The following is a 20,501-nucleotide window of genomic DNA, read 5'->3' on the forward strand; positions in this document are numbered from 1 at the left end:
CATGTTTTATTTATATATAGGGATGTGTATGGATTACTATAGAGAATTTAGATGATCTAAATGAAATTGATAGGAATGTCAAAATAAGGTAATGTTTGAAGTAAAAATTCTAGGCTGACCCTGTCAAATGCCTTGTGGGCATCTACTACCATTGCTTAGATATTAGTATTCCTCTGATTTGCAAAGGATATTAATGCATCCAATGTTAGCATGTTATCACTGGTCTATCTTTGTGGTGTGAGCTCAGATTGCTCTGGAGAAATTATTTTCTCTATCAGGTTTTTTAATCTATTTGCGAGTATTGAGGTCAGGATCGCTGTATCTATATTTAAAAGGGAGATGTTAGTCTATAACTATCTGAGTTTTTGGGTGTCTGCATGTTCTTTTAGTATGAAAATAGTTTTGGAGGCATTGAAGTGAATATCATTTATGTTGTTATTTAATATATAGTTCAGCACATAGTGAAGTAGTTTAGCAATTAGGGGGTGAAAGTTTTATAAAATCCTGACGTAAGTCCATCCGGTCCTGGGGCCTTATGTAACTTTAAATGTTTAATTGTTGTGCTTATCTCATTGATAGAAAATGGTTCCATTAGGTTTTTTTTTGTTGATCTAAATCTAGTTTAGGAAATTTTAGTTTTTGAAGAAAACGCTCTCTATCTTCCTTAGAGGTTTGTAATATTTGTTCTCCATAGATCTGAGAATATATTTGTTCGAATACTTTGATCATTTCTTCATTTCTTGTGTACTTTTTGTCCCTGTAATTTATTTCTGATATATTTGAGGTATTTTTATGTTGAGAGATGTTTCTGGCTAAAGCTCTGGATGGTATTTGGGCTTCCTCTGCATAATTAGCCAACATTCTTACCTCATAAAATGACAGATTTCTGGTTTCTAACATATAGAGGTCTCTTTGTAGTTTTAGGAGATCACCTTCAATTTGGTTATTAGGATTATTTAGTAGTTCTCTTTCCAGTTGTTCTATTTTCCCTTTCAATGTATACTCCTCTTTTAGTTGTATTTTTTTATGCTTTTTGATGAATATACTTCAGATTTGTGATTTGGCCGCAGCGCATTCTATGTCTATTGGGACTTGGGATCTGGAGATATTTGCAAGGGATGCCTTTAATATTTCTTCAACTTCTTTTATTACATCTATTTTAATGAGCAGGTTAGAATTCAATGACCAGTTATGGCCTCTATTTGCTAGGTACAGTTTTTTGTCCCAGTTGATAAACAATGTAACTTTGGAATGATCTGAGAAAAATCTAGTGTGTATAACTGTTGTTGGATCCATGTTAATGAGTATGTCTGAGATTAAAAAGAAGTCTATTCTTGACCACATTTTGTGGCATTGCAAATAGAAGGTGAATTTCTCGGATTTATTATCATTATTCCCATATTTAAAAGGGTCATATAGTTTAAAGTCTTGTTTAAGTTCATTTAGAGCTATTATGGTTTGTTTATTATGTGATTTAATCTGGTTAGATTTGTCCTTTTCTGGGTTTTGATATGTGTTCCAGTCACCCCCTGATTATTAGGTAGTTATCTTTAAGATGATTTAGAATTGGGTAAAGTGACATAAAAAATTGATATTGGTTGCTACAGGGTGCATATAGATTAAGCACCATTATAGGTTTTGGTAATCCTGGGTTGGTAAATGTTATGTAACACCATCTTCCCTCTTTGTCAGCCTTAGTCTCAAGTATCTTGTCTTGGAATTGATTTTTAATTATGACAACACCAGCACTGTTTGTTTTATCCCATTGCTATAATTTGTCTTATCCATTTTTTTCCAATTTCTGTCCATCGTTTTATAGTTAAGTGTGTTTCTTGTATTAATATAAGATTGGCTTTAGTTTTCAGCTTAAGATACAAAAATAGTTTTATTTTTTTATTTATTTTGGAGTCCTTTAGCGTCCCATGTCTCTATTTCTCACATGTATTTGTTAGGTATGTTTGTTTTACATGATTTGTATGTTAATTTGGTTTTATGGTCTTTGTATGTGAAGTTGATATGTGTTTTTGGAAAGCATTTAACTATTCCCGTCCCTTCCCTGTGCCTACCCAGTGTACCCCTGGACCAGGAATAATCAGGGGAATAAAGTGAGACTTTAACGTATACTTTTAGTTTCCCTCTGATCTTTGGTTGTGTTTTCTCTTTGTGTGTAGGTTGAAAGCATGGTAGCCCCCTTATGTTACTAAATAGAATACTGACAAAGCTTAACAAACTAGTTCTCTAAAAACACTGCTGTGAAATATCCTTAGTCTCTTCCTTTAAACTATTATACAATTATAGTGTTATGGTTACAGCACAGAACTTATAGCATTTTAGCATGCAACTTATTCCTTCTAATAATGCATTTTAAACAACGTGTTAGTATTAAAATCCTCAGCTATAACAAGATATACAACAATGTGGCATAGATTTTAAGGCAGACTTGTCTTGTTTACATTTTCCTTTTTCTTATTCTTCTCTTACCTTCCCCTCTCCTTTAAATAGTTTTTCTCCCCTACTTCAGTGCCTATACAGACTTCTGTGCCAATCTATAACAGATTCCAGGAAAAAAAATGTATTGGCATCTATAATCCGAAGGAGGAAAATGAGAGGAAGAGGGGAAGAGAAAAAAATGTTTTCAGGCTTAGCCAGGTATATATTCTGCTAAAGTCTACATATTTAGGTTATGTTTATCTTTTCTGCAGTCAGATAGTTTAGATTTGTGTGTTCTTGTATTTTTCCTTCTCTAAAATGCTTTTACTCTTTACTTATCTTTATACAAGTCAACATCTTTATTTCTGTCATACATCCTTAAGATAGGCTGATTCTGACAGTCTCTCATCTAGTAATAAAGGCAGGATTATTTATGATAAGTCTTAGTAAGAGATTCAAAGTCTTATTGGTTGTTTTGGTAAAACCATACCTTATTCTTCAGATTCTTGCTTTGCAGTTTTCTGGTCATCTTTCAGTCTGGTTTACCTTATAAGCTGAATTAGATCGATTTATGAGTGTTTATGGCAAGATTAACTTCTTAGACTTGCTGTATCTTCATTTTAGGTGTTTTTTAGTTTGTAGTGGCGTCCTTGAGATTGAAGGGGGAATGATTATGCATACCAGAGTCCCAGGAGGTGGTTCATTCCTATAAATCATGCATTGGAAATGGCAGTTGTATTTTGGTTCCTACCCATTTTTCTGTTCCCTTTCCTGTGTTCCTTGTGGCTGCCTTCGATGATTTAAGGGCCTAGGAGGTAAGGGGAAGCTCTCAGGGTTGGTTCCCATCTATAATGGTCGTGATTCGGTCTGTTTTTCACTTCAGGGATGCCTACAATTTTTTTGTTGTTTTATTTCATTTCTGGGGGTGGAATCTGCTTAAAAACAGTTAGGAATGTCTTTTTTGCCTCTTTGGGGTTAGTGACCATGTATTTAACATCTTTAAAATTGAAAATTAGTTGATTTGGGTATTTCATCTGGAATTTGATTTTCTTTTCTATCAGAAACCTGCAATATGGAAACAGAAGTTGCCTTGCTTATCTTATCTGGATGGGAAGGTCTTGAGCAAAGGAAATGTTATTGTTATTCCAGGTGAGTGCACCTTTCTTCTTGGCTTCATGTAGGATTTTATTTACATCTTGGTAGTTTAATATTTTAATATAGACATGTCTTTGTCTCAGTTGTGATTGTGTTTCTCTCAGAGCTCTGTGGGCTCTCTCTATTATCACTTGTGTTTCTTCAGGGTCATCCAGCAGAAATTTGATTATGAGTTTGATAGTTGCTATCAAATTATTATGTGACACAGTTTCAGGGATTCCTCTGATAATAATGTTGTTTCTTCGTGACCTTGCCTCAAGGTCTGTTATTTTTGTTTGTAAACTTTGCAGATCTTTGTCATGGGAATCAGTTCTTTGAGAACAGAGTTTTTTATTTCATTTTCTAGTATTTTGCCTCAGATTTTTCCATTCTAATTAGCATTTGGTTAAATGAATCACCAAATGTTTGAAATTGTAAAGATAGTTCCTGTATTGTTTGCTGAATAGGTAGTAAAGCAGTTTTAATGTCTTCCAGGTTAGCTGGCTGGTCTACTTTGGTTTTACCTGTAGATTTAGTATTGTCTGATTGTTTATTTGTCCTTTGTCTTTTTGGGGTTGTATCTTTATCCTGTAAGGCTTGTACCGAGAATTTGGTCTTAGTTGTTACAGTGTCCATATTATTTTCTTCTTTCGACATCCTGCTGCTTGGTGCTTTTTCAGACTTTGTATATGAGTACAGGGCCTCAGCACCACACAGCTTTAGTTTTTTCCAAGATCTTAGATAATTCTGTTGTTTTTAAAAGGAATCTGTTGCTTTTTTCCTTCCTTTGATTACTGTTTGTTATCTGGAATAGATGTTCAGTCTTATTTCTACGTTTTTTATTCCATGTTGTCTTCTGGGTTTATTTTATTCCAGGGTATTTCAGAGAGCTAGGTGCTAGCAGTGCTAACAGAACAGCAGCAATCTGGAACTCCACTAACCAAAGGTCTTACATCTATCCTTTGTGTCGATGTTTGTACTTGCCAGGTAAATAATCAGCTTGATTTCTGAGATGCACATATAGCTCACAACCCCGTTTCCTCAAAGAATCCAGGATAGAAAAGGTAAAAAAGTCAGAGACATTTAAAAAGATATTCATACTATTTCATTAAAATGTTGATAGTAAGAGCTTAGTGCTAAACTGTATTGTCAGGGTACTGTTGGCTTACTGTAATTATCGCTCTCTTGTCATAAAATCAGAAATTTCAGGCAGCAAACATTTGTGTTTAACTATATAGCAGAGAATGCAGTTCCAGTTCCTCTGACTGTAGTGACTATAAACCTTGTCCATTTATGTAAACCTTAGCAATGAATACTCCTGTTACTTACAAATTCTAGAGCAATACAATTAAAGAGGAAAAAGGCAGAATTATACACTGTTTAATCTGTGGAGATTAGTGGGCAGTACTGTATGAGAAGGCATTTGCCGGTATATGCATTTGTGTGGAGTGAGGTAGAGGGTAACATTCTGTGGGGTATAATAAGGTAAAGCCCTGACAAAAAAGATATACTTCCAGTCTATATCAGCCCACTCTGTAATGCCTGTTTCATAGATACCCAACAGTTAATAGCCCTGAAATAGCCCTGAATGTATATAAAGTTGCACTAATGGTAAAACCGTTTTGTTTACAGACAGGGCTGTTTAACTAACAGCTTCACTTGCTACTAAACCAGCAAACTATATGTGAGCAGATAGGTATGGAGTCTACATGACAAGTGCCTTCAACAGGTTGGGGTATTGGGCTTCTAGATAACAACTCTTACAAACTGGGCATCTTATAATTCGTTCTGTCATCAGCTCTGTCATCATCACCTTCATCAGTATCGTTCATTATTACGCTATGTGTCAAAGCCTGGTCATATCACACATTAAAATGGTTCACAAACCTCCACCCATTTTATTTATCTGAAATTACACTGGGCCATTTAGATTTTCATTCTATGTGTCTGCATTTGTTGAAGAGAGAGAGATTCTTCACTGATAATACTGATATGAAAATTCTGTGCAAATGTGATGGATCAGAATGTATGTCTAGAGGATAGTGATCTCCTAAAAGATATGCTCTGGTCCTGCCTGCAGATGAAAACACAACAGCCTGCCTCTGTGGTATAGAAGGATACATCCCTGAATGTGACTTACATAATGTAGGAGGAAGCATATAAATAATGCAGGATGAAGTATGTACATACTGCAAACATAATGCAGGATGAAGTACATATAGAATAAAGGATGAAGTGCATATATAATGCAGGATGAAGTAGATATGTAATGCAGTTTGAAGTACATATAGAATGCAGGATGAAGTACATATTTAATGCAGGATGAAGTACATATGTAATGCAGGTTGAAGTACGTATAGAATGCAGGATGAAGTACATATGTAATGCAGGATGAAGTACATATACAATGCAGGATGAAGTGCATATATAATGCAGGATGAAGTACATACATAATGCAGGATGACGTACATACAGAATGCAGGATGAAGTACATACATAATGCAGGATAAAGTACATATGTAAAGTACATACATATTGCAGGATAAAGTACATATTTAATGCAGTATGAAGCTGTGGTTAGGTGCTAGAAAAGTGAGTCAAGGAATAATGGAAATTGAGCAGATGATATCACATCTCCAGTTGTAGAGAAAGAGTAGTGGTTTTCTATGCCCAGTTGTTCTTGTGAAAGTGAAGACCTGTAGGACAGTGGTGGTCATTATTAAGAAATGTGGGCTTGGCACATCAAAACGAGTGATAGAAATCCTCAGGAGCATGTATGAGGAAGCATGCACTCATCACAGAAGGGCATAAGGAGGTCCTTGTGGTAAAGCATGTGCCTATGGCAGCCAACAGTGGATGGGGATAGGGTCACTTAGAAAACAACCCCATAGCCTGTTGCCAGCAAGATTCAGGCTATTGATGTGGGGGTGGGGTGTTGGTCATGAGGTTCCTCAGTTGTGAACAGGCAAACTACAGTTTCCATTGGGCCATGGTCTGAGTAGGGGGAAGCCAGCCTAGCCTGATCAGTTAGATATGGGCAGCTCCTTCCACAGCATGAGGTCCCTCAGTTCTGAACAGGCAAACTACAGTCTCCATTGGGCCATGGTCTGAGTAGGGGGAAGCCAGCCTAGCCTGATCAGTTAGATATGGGCACCTCCTTCCACAGTAAGCAAGGAAATGATGGGAAGAAGCAGAGCTGCAAAGCATCCTTTTGGTTGCCTGGAAAATATCTCCTGAAGATATCTCTCATCTCTGGACTGGAAAGTCTGTTAATTTGTAACAAATGGGCTCATATCCCATTGAGGGAGGACCAGTGGTCAGCAAGCATAGAGATAAAGGTTGCTTAGAAAACCACAGCACAAAAAAATTGAGAGCTCACAGATACAACAAGATGTACATTGTGCACCGAACTGGCCAACATTATGGCCTTGCCGCAAACGGTTTCTGTGATGTTTTCACTTGTAATCAGAAGTTACAAATACAAAGAATTAAGCCCTAGCTAGAAGAGTATAACAGAGCCATGAAAAGAAGTCTTTGTTCAGAAAGCCAAAGTCTGAGACATATAAATAAAGTAAAGTGTGACTATCGGTAGGAGCTTCTGTTCCCCAGCTTGAAGAGAACTAGGTAGAGCAAGCTTTAACTGGACAGACATGTATAATTTGTACAACAGTCACAATGAGTGCTGAGGAAGAGGAAAGTATGATGAACCAATGTCCAGGAGTACATTACTAGAATCCCCCTGCCTTGAATGACAGAAGGGCAGCTCAGTGCAGTAGACAAAAGTTTATATATATTTTTGACATGTGGGACAATTTAGGCAAACCTATTTCAATGCTGTTAATGAATACAAAATTAAAGAATAGTTAAGAATACTAAGAGTGTGCTTGTATAACAATTTGAGAATTGTTTCACCTTTTAACAGTAAAAATTAAAAAGTTACAACAAACTCAAGTTCAAATAATCCAGCTATGTGGATACATACATTTACCATGTCTTTATATCCTACATATTTATTGACCAGTAAACTTTGTACCCTTTTTCTACAGCTACATTCTACTGCTATTTCATCTCCCTCCCTATATTCCACATCCATTCTTATTCTACTTTTATCTTACTTTCTTCATCCTGTGTGTCTATATTTACCTATATTTCTCCCAATCTACATTATTTTTCTCTCCCTTTTTTATTCCAACTTTATCCCATGTTCTATATTTATGAATCTATTATGTTCTGTCTGTGTACTTGTAAAAGTATAATTCTATACCTTCCACAGCACATTCTCACTTCAACCCTTATGCCTAATCCCTTTATCTAACCTATCTTTAAAAGCCAATTCATCTATCTCTTTGACAAACATCTTATTAATTATTTGTTACTCATATGAATGTATAGTCTATTTTTTGTCTATATTCAGCCATCGAGTTAATATTACATCGAACAGCTGAACATCAAACATTAGACATCTAAGTTTACTTTTACCAAACAGGCAAATCATCGAAAAGAAATACATCAAATGGCCATAGCTGACCAATATAAATGAACCATGACATACTACTTACTAACCGATAAAGTAGCTATAACAGAACCTACTCTTTCCTGAATTTTGTACGACCTTGGAGTTGGTATATATAATTAGCAGGGAGTGTGATAAAGAAACAGAGTCTGCTAACACCAACAATTCACTGAATAAACACAGTAGAGCTTTTCCACTACCCATTACCAGTGACATGTATCTCGTCGAAAATATGTTAAAATAAAACTGGAAGATCATTTTGGGTAATGTGGATTTATCAAAGATTCTGGGTGGAGGTCCCTCTTTCACTTATAAAAGGAGTCAGAATGTAAAGTCCTTGTTAGAAGGTCAGCAAAGAAGACCATCAAACACTCTGTTGGCACCTACAAGTGTGGAAAATGTAATCTGTGCCACTTTGTATCAAACAGTTCAAATATATATGTTAAGGCACTGGGTCTTCATCTGAGGCTAGAGACAGGTACAGCAGAAATTCACGGGGAGTGGTCTACCTGGCCACCTGTGAGTAATGTTTTGGATTTTATGTAGGAAAAAACTGTGAGGAAGCTAGCCTGGAAAGTGCATGAACACAGTTTAGCCATTAAGAAAAAGGACAGTGGCAACACTCTAGCTAAGCATTCCCTCCCTTGTCTGAATTTCAAACAATTTAATTTCTTTGTATTGGATTCAGTGAGCATGGACAGATTTGTTTGGAACTATAATGTCTTACTAGAATGCCATGATTCCAGTTTGCAAATAAGATAAAGGGCAGATAAGCCTCCTGGACTTAATGATTCTATTAATATAAAATGCTTATTGTTAGCACAAAAGCTATAAAATAATGTTATGTTGTTCAAAAGTCTTTTTTAAACTAAGCAATTCATAGTGCTCTGGTATAATTTTAGTGCATTTGTTGCTTCATAGAGTTTCACTGAGTGAGTACATTACTTGTTTCATTAAGTATGTTTTTAGATACAATGTTTCTTTAAATTTACAAGCTGTTCACAAAATTGTTTGATTGGCTCAAGTGGGTCATGCGGTGTCATAACTCCATTTTTAAATGTCAGGTCTGATTATGTATTTTTATCTCTGAAGAAGTTCAAGGATATATGAAATGAACAAAAGTGCTTAGTTATTCTAGACAATACCTCTCAACCTCTTAAAGGAAGAAATCTGGACAAAGCCATGAATAAAAGTAGGACAAATGCCCCAAAAGAGGGACAATTTTTAAATACTGCTTTTAAAATCTTAGAAAGTTAATATAATAACAGTTTTGCATTAACATGAATTTTTATGAAGGGTATGAAGTCTGAAACTCAAATGTTAGTCATTATTTTCTAACTCCAAACTTTAAAGATTTGCCACTAATTTGCCAGAAAAACAAAATTTTATGAAAAAGGGCCAAAAATATGAGGCAAAAATCTGGACATTCTGCAAAAACCTGTATAGTTCAGAGGTATGATCTGAACCAGTGTTGGAGACTATTTCTTTTACTGGCTTCAGCGGAATTGTTTGTTGTTTTAACATATTAAAACATGTTGTAGAAATAACATGAAAAAATCCAGAAATAGAGACGATATTGATGATACATATGTTTCATTCATGTAGTGTGATACCATCTATTAAATGTGTTCAAGTTGTGAACTACAAAACTGCAGATCTTGTGCCACAGAATACACATGTGCAGCCTAAACATTTAACAGATCTGCTATGTAATAGTTATGGTAGTTAAAAAATGATAACACCTTACCTCTGTGTCTGTATCATTTTAAAACTGCATACAGAGCTTCAGACTTCTAGATTATCTCTAATCTTTTTAGTGTATGTTTAGCTAAACTCTCTCTGTATCTTTCTCTCTTTGACCTGAGAAGATAACAGCATTTGAAATTAAAAATGAATGAAAATAAAGTAAAATGCAAGGGATTCTTTCTTATAATCCAAGCTAAATAGTGCTTTAACTAAGCCCTTAATTTTCAATTCCTCTTGCTAACCTACAATGTCTGCTGGTCAGCATGTGCTGAAAAGAGATATTATAGAAGGTACAGAACCCTTCCTTCCCAGCATAATCCGATATAAAATACCAACAAGAAAAAGGCCTACAGCATCTCTATCTAGGAAAAAAATAGTTTAATGGTTTATTAAAGGCATAACTGCAGCTTGGCAAGGCTGATGAAATGTACTGACAACAACATCCATGTGAGAAAATCAAATCCAGCTCAGGTAAACTGCCATTCCATTGTCAGCTTACATTGCTAATCTCAGTGTAGGTGTGTGTGTCGTGTGTGTGTGTTTCTTTTTATTGCTCTTTGTTTTGTCAGCCTATGATGCTGAGGTGAATGATTTTGATTTTCTTATAAGTAGTTAACAATACAGTTGATGCCCATCGGGGAGCCTTCCTCATGCGCAAACATTACCACTTAGCAGATATGATAATAGTTGGATGCAAGCAGAAAGATAAATACAAATGGGGACATAAAGCATTTGAACTATGACCAGGGAACTCCACTCCCTTCTCATAGCGCCAGTGACAAAAAATGTACACATTTTCAACAAAAGTTCATTTTGCCTAGACAATAAGTTCCAGTAGAGTGGATTAAAGTGATGAGATATACATTATACAGTCTCTAATAAACTAGTTTATGAAAGCTGCAACCAAATTAGAGGTCACTATGTTATTTATTTGTAAATCAGGTGAATGCTCTGGACATGTGATCCTCTTTCAGTGACAAACAGGAGAGCATTGTTGAGTTTGTTTAAATGACTTGCTCAGGGCCATATTGATGGTAAATGGTGATTGAGAGAATCAAACTCTGGACTATAAAAAGCAGCACATTAGTAGCTCATCACCTTATTTCTCTTCTAACTGATTGATTTTCTCCAATAGTTAACATCCATAAATTTTTTAAGCACAATAAAAATGTATCAACTGATTGAGATACTTATTTCTCAATAAACACTAAAAATAAAGAAGAAAAATAATGTGGAAGCTAATATGCAAAAGCTGAAAAAGCATCAGAAAAGAAAAATGGAGCTCAAGTGCAAATAATTAGATGTGCATATGATGCACACCTCTATGGTGGTAACAGGAGCCACATGAGAACTGGCTGTAGTTAATGTCATGTAACAGCTGCTTTTGAATTGGATTATGGGAAGGATGACATCACCTGATACTCCCAGCACATAATATCATGCTACTTCTTCACCCATTCTAGCGTGGAAGACTTGATATATACCCATGCATGCTGATAAACAGGACTTAGCAGCACAATGCATCAGAAGTTAGTAATGATATATCATTAAATGCATGGATGGTTTCCTCATTTGTAGTCACTCTGGAATATACTTTTGAAAGACATTATGAACAGCTAACAATGTACAATGCAGCTGTGGCAAATCACTGCAGGGCAATCCCATCTCTCTCTCTCTAAGCAGGACAGCACTGTTAATGTGTCACGTCCCGTGGCATGCCTGTGGAATAATGCAATCAATATACAGAAATTCAGTGATGTCTGTTTTCTGATACTTATTTCTATTATGAGCCACACTCACAACAAATTAAACACCTCTGACAATCAACCCTTTAAACAGATTGTGTTACTTTATGTCTGAATGTGATATCTCCGCAGATATTTGGAATACTGGTGTTCGAAAGCCTTTTAGTGCTACACACCTAAGAAAATGTGTTATTCTTCAACTATCAGCTCTTTTATGATGCCAAACAATTCAGTGATAAAGGTAAAATGAAAGTAAGAAATCATGAATATTTTATGTTGGCAATGGACTTTGAATAATTTAGTAGCAGACGTACATCATGTACAACAGGCAAAAATCATAATAGCAACATGCTGTTTTGTCATCGTGTCTACTTTTAATTTTCTACTTTCCATCGACTGCACAGCAGTGACACAAAAATAAGTCAGTGATCAAGATCTGAGTATATTTATTAAATATACACATGCTGCTAGATTATTTAACTCTGTGACTCTTGGGAATGTTGTGATGTCCTGACTGATGAAACCATGTTTTTCTGGAGAAAATTGCATGACATTTTATTTGCTTTTCTTCTGGGAATGTATTAATGAAAAATGTAGTTCTGAATTATAAATTGTTGGATGCATGGAATATTTTGTGTCTTCTGGTGGAGTGCCTGACATTTAGAAGATCTAAGATTTATTGTTAATTTTGGTGACTCTGATACAATGAAATTATACCCCATAGCTGAGAAGATCATCGAATCCTGGGGGATGTGGCAGACTTTCTTCAATCTTGGAAGCCCCAAAACACAAGCTTTAACTTTACTTTTTAAGTAGTTGTTAATTACTATGCGCTATCTACATAAAGATGTAAAATAAAGAGATACATTTCTCATATGCAACAAATTAGATTATAACAAGTTTAAAAAAATCATACAAAATGAAGATATACATGTTGTATGTAGCAAACAAAAATGTTGACTGTGTTGTCAAAAACTCAAATGTAAGTTACATGTCAACATATAGGACATCAGATTAAAAGAGTAACACAGGAACCTAATGGTATTGTACAGATGTCTGCATATTTAATTTACTCTTTATTTTACTTTGTTAGGCTTAAGCACAAAGGAAGATGCAACTTTGAGCCACTAAGCCAAAAGATACTTAGTCATGAGTATTGCTTTCACTTACTTTATTTTGTTAAAGAGATGTAAAGTGATGATTGCTTCAATGTAGCTCCATTGGTATAGAGAGAATAAAGCCCTGACTATGGCCTAGTGACATGAGTTCATCTATTGGCTCAGTCACTTGACCTGGGAAGGAACGTGGAACGATGAGGCTTAACTTGGACAGCTTTCTCTGGGGAAATGGATGGTGCTGTGAGGCACATCTACTCCAGTAGTTCATAAAGCAGTTGGACTCAGATTGCGAATAGGTTTGGAAGGCATTGACAGATGAGAAGGGCATAATGAGTCCATGCTTAATAGCAATGACTCACTAAGGTAACAACTAAATGTCTTAGAGTGTCTAGTAAAGCATGATGCCAACATAGTCCCACAATATCATCCCTGATTACTGAAGTCAAAATTTGGCTACTATGCTGATTCACTGGTCAATGTACATGGCTTATACCATGTCATGTGTGTTAGAAAATTTGTCTTTGCTATGTGTTGGTCATGCAATGCACTGGGCTGCATCCCTCTTTCAAGAATCAATGGCCATAGAGGATCCTTTTCTCCCAGCCTCCCCTACCATCTTATCCAAGGTGTGGGATGCATATCATTCCTGGGCTTTCTGGGTCCTAGTCAGGGCTTTATATTTATGTTCTGTTGAGCCATCTTTGGTCCTGCTCTTTAAACTATCTTATGCCAGTTTCTCAACATACTTACATACTGTATATCCTTCGGTTTTCTACCATTCTGCTATATACAAATATACTAGCATTTTGTTGAAATGAATGTTGATCATGTAGACTCACTTTTTATTGTTTTTTTTCTTCTTTAAAACTTAATAATATTACATAATTTGAAAGGCACAGTTTTCTTACAATAAGTTCAAGGAACCTGATCTTAAAGTCCATATAAAGTGGCGAGTCTAATCTTCTATTTTGTGATTTTTCTAGACACAGAATTACACTAATTGTCTTGCTTTTCACATAAATTTGTCTGAAGCCCCAGTGATATATTAATATAAACAATTTTCTATCTCTCTTAGTATTACTCAAGTATTCTGGTATTTCTGAGAAGTACAGCTAAAAGTCCAGCCACACACACACACACACACACACAAACACACACACACACACACACACACACACACACACACACACACACACACACGCACACACACACACACACACACACACACACACACACACACACACACACACACACACACACACACACACACACACACACACACTGAGTCAGTATAAACATCACCTTCAGCTTATTTCCTGTAATTTGCAGTTCAAGTCAATCATTTGAGTCACACTCTTTCTGCTCATCACAATTGCTTCCCAGTTTTCTGTACCAATCATATCACTGCTTAATATTTACTGGGTTATTCCTATTATCTTTTCAATGCTGTAGTCAAAACTGGAATACTAGAATCACTCTCCACCATTGTAGAATAATAATTCTGATGTTTTATTGCCTCCACTACCAGAATTACTGAGAAGATTTGCACTATTCCCTGTTAACATACTCCTATATAATTATCTGTTGTATCAGCCTCTTCAGGATTCTCCTTTCCAGTTTGCTTCTTCATCATCCAGGTTCATCTTGATACCTTTTATCTGACCTTCCTCACTTAGTTTAGACTTTACTATACTGCTGCTTAGGGAATGGACATTAAAGAAACTAGAAGCTTAACTGACACTGAAGGAAAACAGGCATACAAGTAAGTCTTCCTACAGCACCAAATCCACATGTTAATGGTCAACAAATCTCCCAGAACTGACATTTGGGCATTTTCTTAATCAGCAAATTGCAGGCTAGAGAAAAATGAAGTTTTAGGACATAAGGTACATAAACAGTGTTTCTTGTGCAAACAATTTGATCAAAATCAGTTAATCAACACAGTCTTTTAAATGTGTCCTCTTCATACAGCCATCCTAGAATTCAAGTGTACTACAGCACAAAATGTCATAGAGTGACCATTCTAAAATCAACAAATCATTCTGATTTCTGTTGTACTATGACTTTGCTTCATGCTACCAAACCATTTGGAGCTAATTATTAAATTATAGAAGTATCCACTTATTCCATTTCCCATATGTGGTTCTGTCTGTGATGATGTGTCCTGCACATGATGCACACGGAATTTGAAGTGCACCAGTGACAGTATCAGAAAGCTAATGGTCAGTCAGCAGCAAAATACACTAAAACCTGCATTACCAAACATGGTAATTTGTTTATAACCAGCATCTATTTATTTTTATGGTAAACGTGTTTTATGTGTTTGTTACATACTTATTAAATTTGTTTACTGGGGTACAAAAGGTAAACACCAGTAGTGAAATTCAAACTCTTTATTTTCGGTGATACTTTTATCATGGGGTCATCACATACACAAACTTTATAGTAATGGATGATTAATTCGACCTTAACAGAGCCACACTTCTTAGGATTAACAGTGTGAACTCTGATATCTGTTGTTTGTGTACTTTCAAAGACAGCATTTCACTTTCAAGCAAAACTTAAAATGGCATTTAAGAAATATTCTTAAATTAAGATGATCCTTTCATGCTCAACCAGCAAGTACTCTCATTACTAATGTGGAAAAAACAGCCCACAGTATTAGCCTGACTTTTCTTGTGCAACTCTATGGATACATTATATTTCAAAGGCTACACAGCTATACTTCAGGGGAAAAAAATGGATAAAAATGCTTCTGAGCAGTCTATTATTACACCAATAACCCATGACAGGGTGTAGGTAATGCTGGATTTACCCACTGTTGGTGTGGTTTGGTCACGAGGGTTTAAACAAAGCCAGCCATGGGTAAATCCAGCATTACCCACAACCAACCATGGGTTATTGCTATTATACAATGACATTATTTAAGAAAACAAGTTACTTACTTTTCTTAAATAATATCTTTGTATAATGGCGCCATGGTGCTCATTTGCTTTTCCCCTGATATCATGAGGCTTTCCTGATGTACTTTACTGCGCACACATATGAAACGTATGCAGTACATCAGTGCTTTGGAAAGAAAGCAAAGGAGAAAAGAACATTTCTGTTGCTTTAAAAAATGAAATCTGGACAGTTCAGAACTATGAGAGAGACAGGGCAGAGAAAATACAAGGATAATCAGGTAAATTTCTTTAGGTTTGTATAATGTGACTAGACATTTTTCTGTTAGTATATGCTCGATTTTGCAATGGGAACACTGGTTGAGCTGGCCAATCAGCACAAATATTTTTGAATGTTAATGGCCATTCATTGTATAATATTTAGCAGATCACATGATCCCATGTCATACTTCTTGCTTAGTGTTTTTTCAAAATGATGTGATCTTCCATTGTGTAGAAATCTTTTCAACATCATTTCTCATTGCTCCAAAGCCATTCACTGTAAATGTCCCTCTTATGGAGAAAAAAAACTTAAATGTACTTTTTTAATAGATAAGGCTAACTTAGTATAAAAATTTCTTTAAAGAAAAACAAGTAGGGCTCTTCTGTTCAAATGCTTTCTTAACCAGACAGTATACAAAGCAGAGGTGGACAAAGTCAAATCAGGTGTCAAATGTCCTATATAATGTTGAATGTAATTATAATTAAATTGCAGACATGAAAAATTGTGGTTAGTTCCATTAGTATCAAATGAGGGTAAAAGCCTCCAATTAAATCCCACATTGCAGAAGATTAATAATAAATATAATAATAACAATAATCATAATAATGATAATAATATTGTTTGAAACTGAAGTTACACCAGCTGGTATAAAACATATGCCTTACCTGTCTTTGTGTCTACGGTGAAGTGGTTTTCTCCATCAACAATGCTATAAACGATCCTTGCACTACTGCCATATGTTGGATCATCAGCATCACTCGCTGTCACCTGCATTACTGAAGTACCTGTTGAAAAGAACGCAAAACTCACAGTCAGAAATGAATCACGCAACAGCTCCTGTTGTGCTTAGATCATCATTTTCTGAAACTGTCAGCAGGAAAAACAGAGAAATATTTGTACCAGTACATTCTCCATAATGAAGGATATTAATGTTATTGGTCTCTTAAACTAATATGCTAGCATGCGAGAAAAATTTCACTTTGCAATCCTTTTCAGCTACAATGTGCTTTGTACATATTTTTCTGTTTGGAAAGTGACAGGAAAGAAAAATAAGGTATTCCTTGTTTTCAAATAAATTAAATAGTATATTGAAATACTTTTGGGATGTTTTGGCTAAGTGTACAAACTTAAGTAACACAAGCCAATTTATATCTCCTATTCTAAAGGTAGAAGTATACATGATTTTATAGTGCATGACAGATTTCAGCTACCCACTATAGAAATAAATCAGGAAATACAGCACAGGGGAACAATCCCTTGTGGTAAATGTAAATGTTGTGCATATGTGGTAAAAAGCTTTGAATATATTAATGGGGAAACATTCCAGGTAAAAGGAAAATATGGGTGACAAAGTGAAAAAATAATATATGAGAAGTGATGTCCATGCAATAAATTTTACACTGGAGAAAGCAAGAGAAGCTTTGGAACTAGGTTAAGGGAACACATTAGTGATGTTATAAAAGGAAGGGAAGAAAATCCAGTAGCAACACAGTTTAGAGAAGTAGATAATAGTAGTCCTAAAGGTTTTGCAGCTACAGTTTTAGAACAAATTACAAGTGATGGTATTAACACTAATAATGTGAAAAATAGATTATGGGGAAAATAAACTGTTTTGATTTTAAAATATGGTACTCTATTCCCTGGGGGAATGAATAGGGAATGTAATTGGTTGGAAGTGTATGTTATAAATGTTTAATTAAGTTTGAATAATTGGGAAATTGAATAATTGGTTTATTAATGGATGTATATATAGAGCTGAGTAAGAGAAAATGGCATACTCTGTAATGTTGTCGAAGTGCTAGAGAGAGATAATTAACTAATATCTTCAGTTCTTTTTTTTTTAAAATAAAGTCTACTTGTGGATTTTACTGGCCTCTTTCGTGGTGTTTTTCTACTGCAAGCTTGGTGTTTTGTGCTTTTAACAGGAAAGAAACATAATTTAGTTGTAGCACAAGAAAAAAAAATGGAAAGATTTGAAGGAGAAAAAATTTTATAAAGAACATTAAAGATACATTTGGTTTATGGACTATGATACTTTCTCAAAGTTTTGCTCAAAGTAACAGCAGCTGAGCAATAACTGCATTCATAGTTTCAAAAGGTACAGTATCCATTGGATCAGAGTGTTTTCAACAGCAGCCAATTAAAATATAGGATGCATGAGCTGTTTTTTTTCCTCCTGCTTACAGAACAGAGAAGGAACTTTTTTTAATTTGTAATAAAGTTATAGTTATTATAAAATTATTTTGTGATGAAGTGACCATTTAACATTCATTAAAATAATCACCCTTGTTTTTATTTAGACATTATCCATATTTTAAACTCTTCATTCGTGGTTGGGGCATTCCATACTTACTGGAAGTTAACTGTAATTATACAATGCCTACTCTAAAACGTGCACGCTGATTGGCCAGCCCAACCAGTGTGCCCGTTGTAAATCCCTCAATATACTAACGGAAAAAGGTCCGGTCGCCCGGACTTTTTCCGTTAGTATAAAACACTGTCTCGCTATGTTAAAAGAGTTTAACATAGCGACACAGATTTAAAAAAAGCAACAGAGATCTCCGTTGCTTTTTTTAAAGCTGTCTCGCTATGTTAAACTCCTTTAACATAGCGACACAGTGTGTAAAAAGCAACGGAGATCTTGCGATCTCCGTTGCTTTTTTTTAAACCTGTCTCGCTATGTTAAACCCATTTAACATAGCGAGACAGTAAAAAGCAACGGAGATCTTGCGTTCTCCGTTGCTTTTGCCCACAGCTCTGATGTACTGTGTAGGCATGCGCAGTACATCAGAACTGTCGCGGAACACCAGACAGCTGCGGAAGGGCAGCAAAGAGGCATTATACAATGCCATTATTTAAGAAAAGTAATTATTTCTTTTTTTAAATAATGTCATTAATATAGCAATAACCCACTTCTGGGTGTGGGTAATGCTGGATTTACCCACGGTTGTCTTTGTTTGGTCCCTCGGGCTTCGCCCTCGGGACCAAACCACGCCAACCGTGGGTAAATCCAGCATTACCCACACCCAGGCGTGGGTTATTGCTATAATAGTCCCTATTTATAAGTGTGTGACAGGGAAATAATTACAAACTATTGGCTCAACTGCCTTCTAGATCTGCTAAGTTACTTAAAATGTGAAGCAGAACAGATACAGAGTCATTCAAAAGGCAATCAGTTGCAGATATGCTTTCAACATGTTTTTCAAAATGGACATTTAACAACTATAGAATATTAATGTTTTTAAAGTAGCATTCATGGTCTCTAAAGGCAAATAGACCTGCTTGGCTTTATGCATTAATTTATATGAAATATTTGATCTGATTAGTTTTGTTGACATTATAACTATCCTGGGCAAACTGACTTTGTGGACCTTCTTTCAGATCTATATGGTTTTATGTAACAGATAATAAAAAAATGCAACAAGTATTAATGGTATACTGTCAAACCTTGTAATTGAGGAGCAACGAGATCATTTGGGGTCCTTGTTTAATTTTGTTTCTTACGGACATGCTTAGGTACCTGCTACTTCAATTCCATTTGATTGATCAAACAGTAGATATAAAGCCATTGTGTCAAAACTGCCTACACCATCAGTACTAATCAGTCCTGTACACAAGAAAAAGAAAGTTCCCAAAGAATAAACTTTGGGAATTAAGTATAAACCAGAAAAATCAAAAGGCACCTCTAGAAATACATACTCATGGTATCAATGTTAAACCATTCAACCAATCAAGTAAAATGCATATCTTTTATTCATTCAGCTGGTAAGTGCTTTCAGTAGTATAACTAGCTTAAGCAGACCAAAATAATGCATTAATAACATTTAAATATTTATATATTGCATCATTCTTTAACATACAAACTGTCCAATTAGTGTTATATGTATTTCTATTACCTAGCAACAACTAAACAACTCTTAGAAAGAGTTTAAATAGTAAAACTTCAATGCTGTAATCGCCATGCTTTTAACACTGGTTTCAGTGAAATTGGATCATTTAAACCAGATCCTGTTATAGCTTTTAATTTTGAAATCCAGTGTAACTCAGCACTTTCAGTGTCATTTATTGTATCCCCTATATGTTCACTTACAGCCCCACTCTCAATTATTAAAAAATCTAAAAATATGTCCCTCCCCATATTGTATCATATGTTTGGCTATTGCACTAGTTTCATTACCCTTCCTTGCAATATAGGTGGTCTCTGATGCACTCCCATAATCTCTGGTTAGTCTTTCCAATATAAAAGGACATACACACTAAACAATAAGCAAGCTATATCATATGTTTACGATTACAATCACGAATGACTGAAAAATAGTATTACTTGTGTAACTCAGGATGTTCAGCTTCATTTCTATAATCAATATATTCACAAAAAATTATACTTGCTACATCCAAAAGTACCTTGCAGACCATTACTGTCATAAATAAAACTTGACTTCACAGGGTAACAAAGTTGCCGTTTTAAAGATTTTTTTAAATTTTATAATGAAATTGTAGCCGATCTCCCACTAACTGTGCTACCTGTTCAGCCATAAGTAACAATGGCCATTGTTTAGTGATAATCCCTCTTAATGTTCTTATCTCACTATTATATGTAATGGACGTACTCATACCATTATTACGGCTATGAGAGGGCTCTTCATATCTACT

The 20,501-nt window shown here is 35.3% G+C and overlaps 1 protein-coding gene across 1 annotated transcript in view; it reads right to left on the reverse strand.

Moving 5' to 3' along the window:
- The window catches only part of CDH22 (cadherin 22), a 3,413,183-nt gene that overhangs the window by 1,609,573 nt on the left and 1,783,109 nt on the right, over nucleotides 1-20,501 (reverse strand). Inside the window, exon 5 of the mRNA XM_044090249.1 lies at nucleotides 16,514-16,633. Coding sequence (XP_043946184.1) covers nucleotides 16,514-16,633 — 120 coding nt within the window. The remainder of the gene's footprint in view (nucleotides 1-16,513; nucleotides 16,634-20,501) is intronic.

This window comes from Protopterus annectens, chromosome 12.part0 (genome assembly GCF_019279795.1).
Source record: "Protopterus annectens isolate FY-2018-M chromosome 12.part0, PAN1.0, whole genome shotgun sequence".
In the NCBI taxonomy this organism is placed as follows: domain Eukaryota; kingdom Metazoa; phylum Chordata; order Ceratodontiformes; family Protopteridae; genus Protopterus; species Protopterus annectens.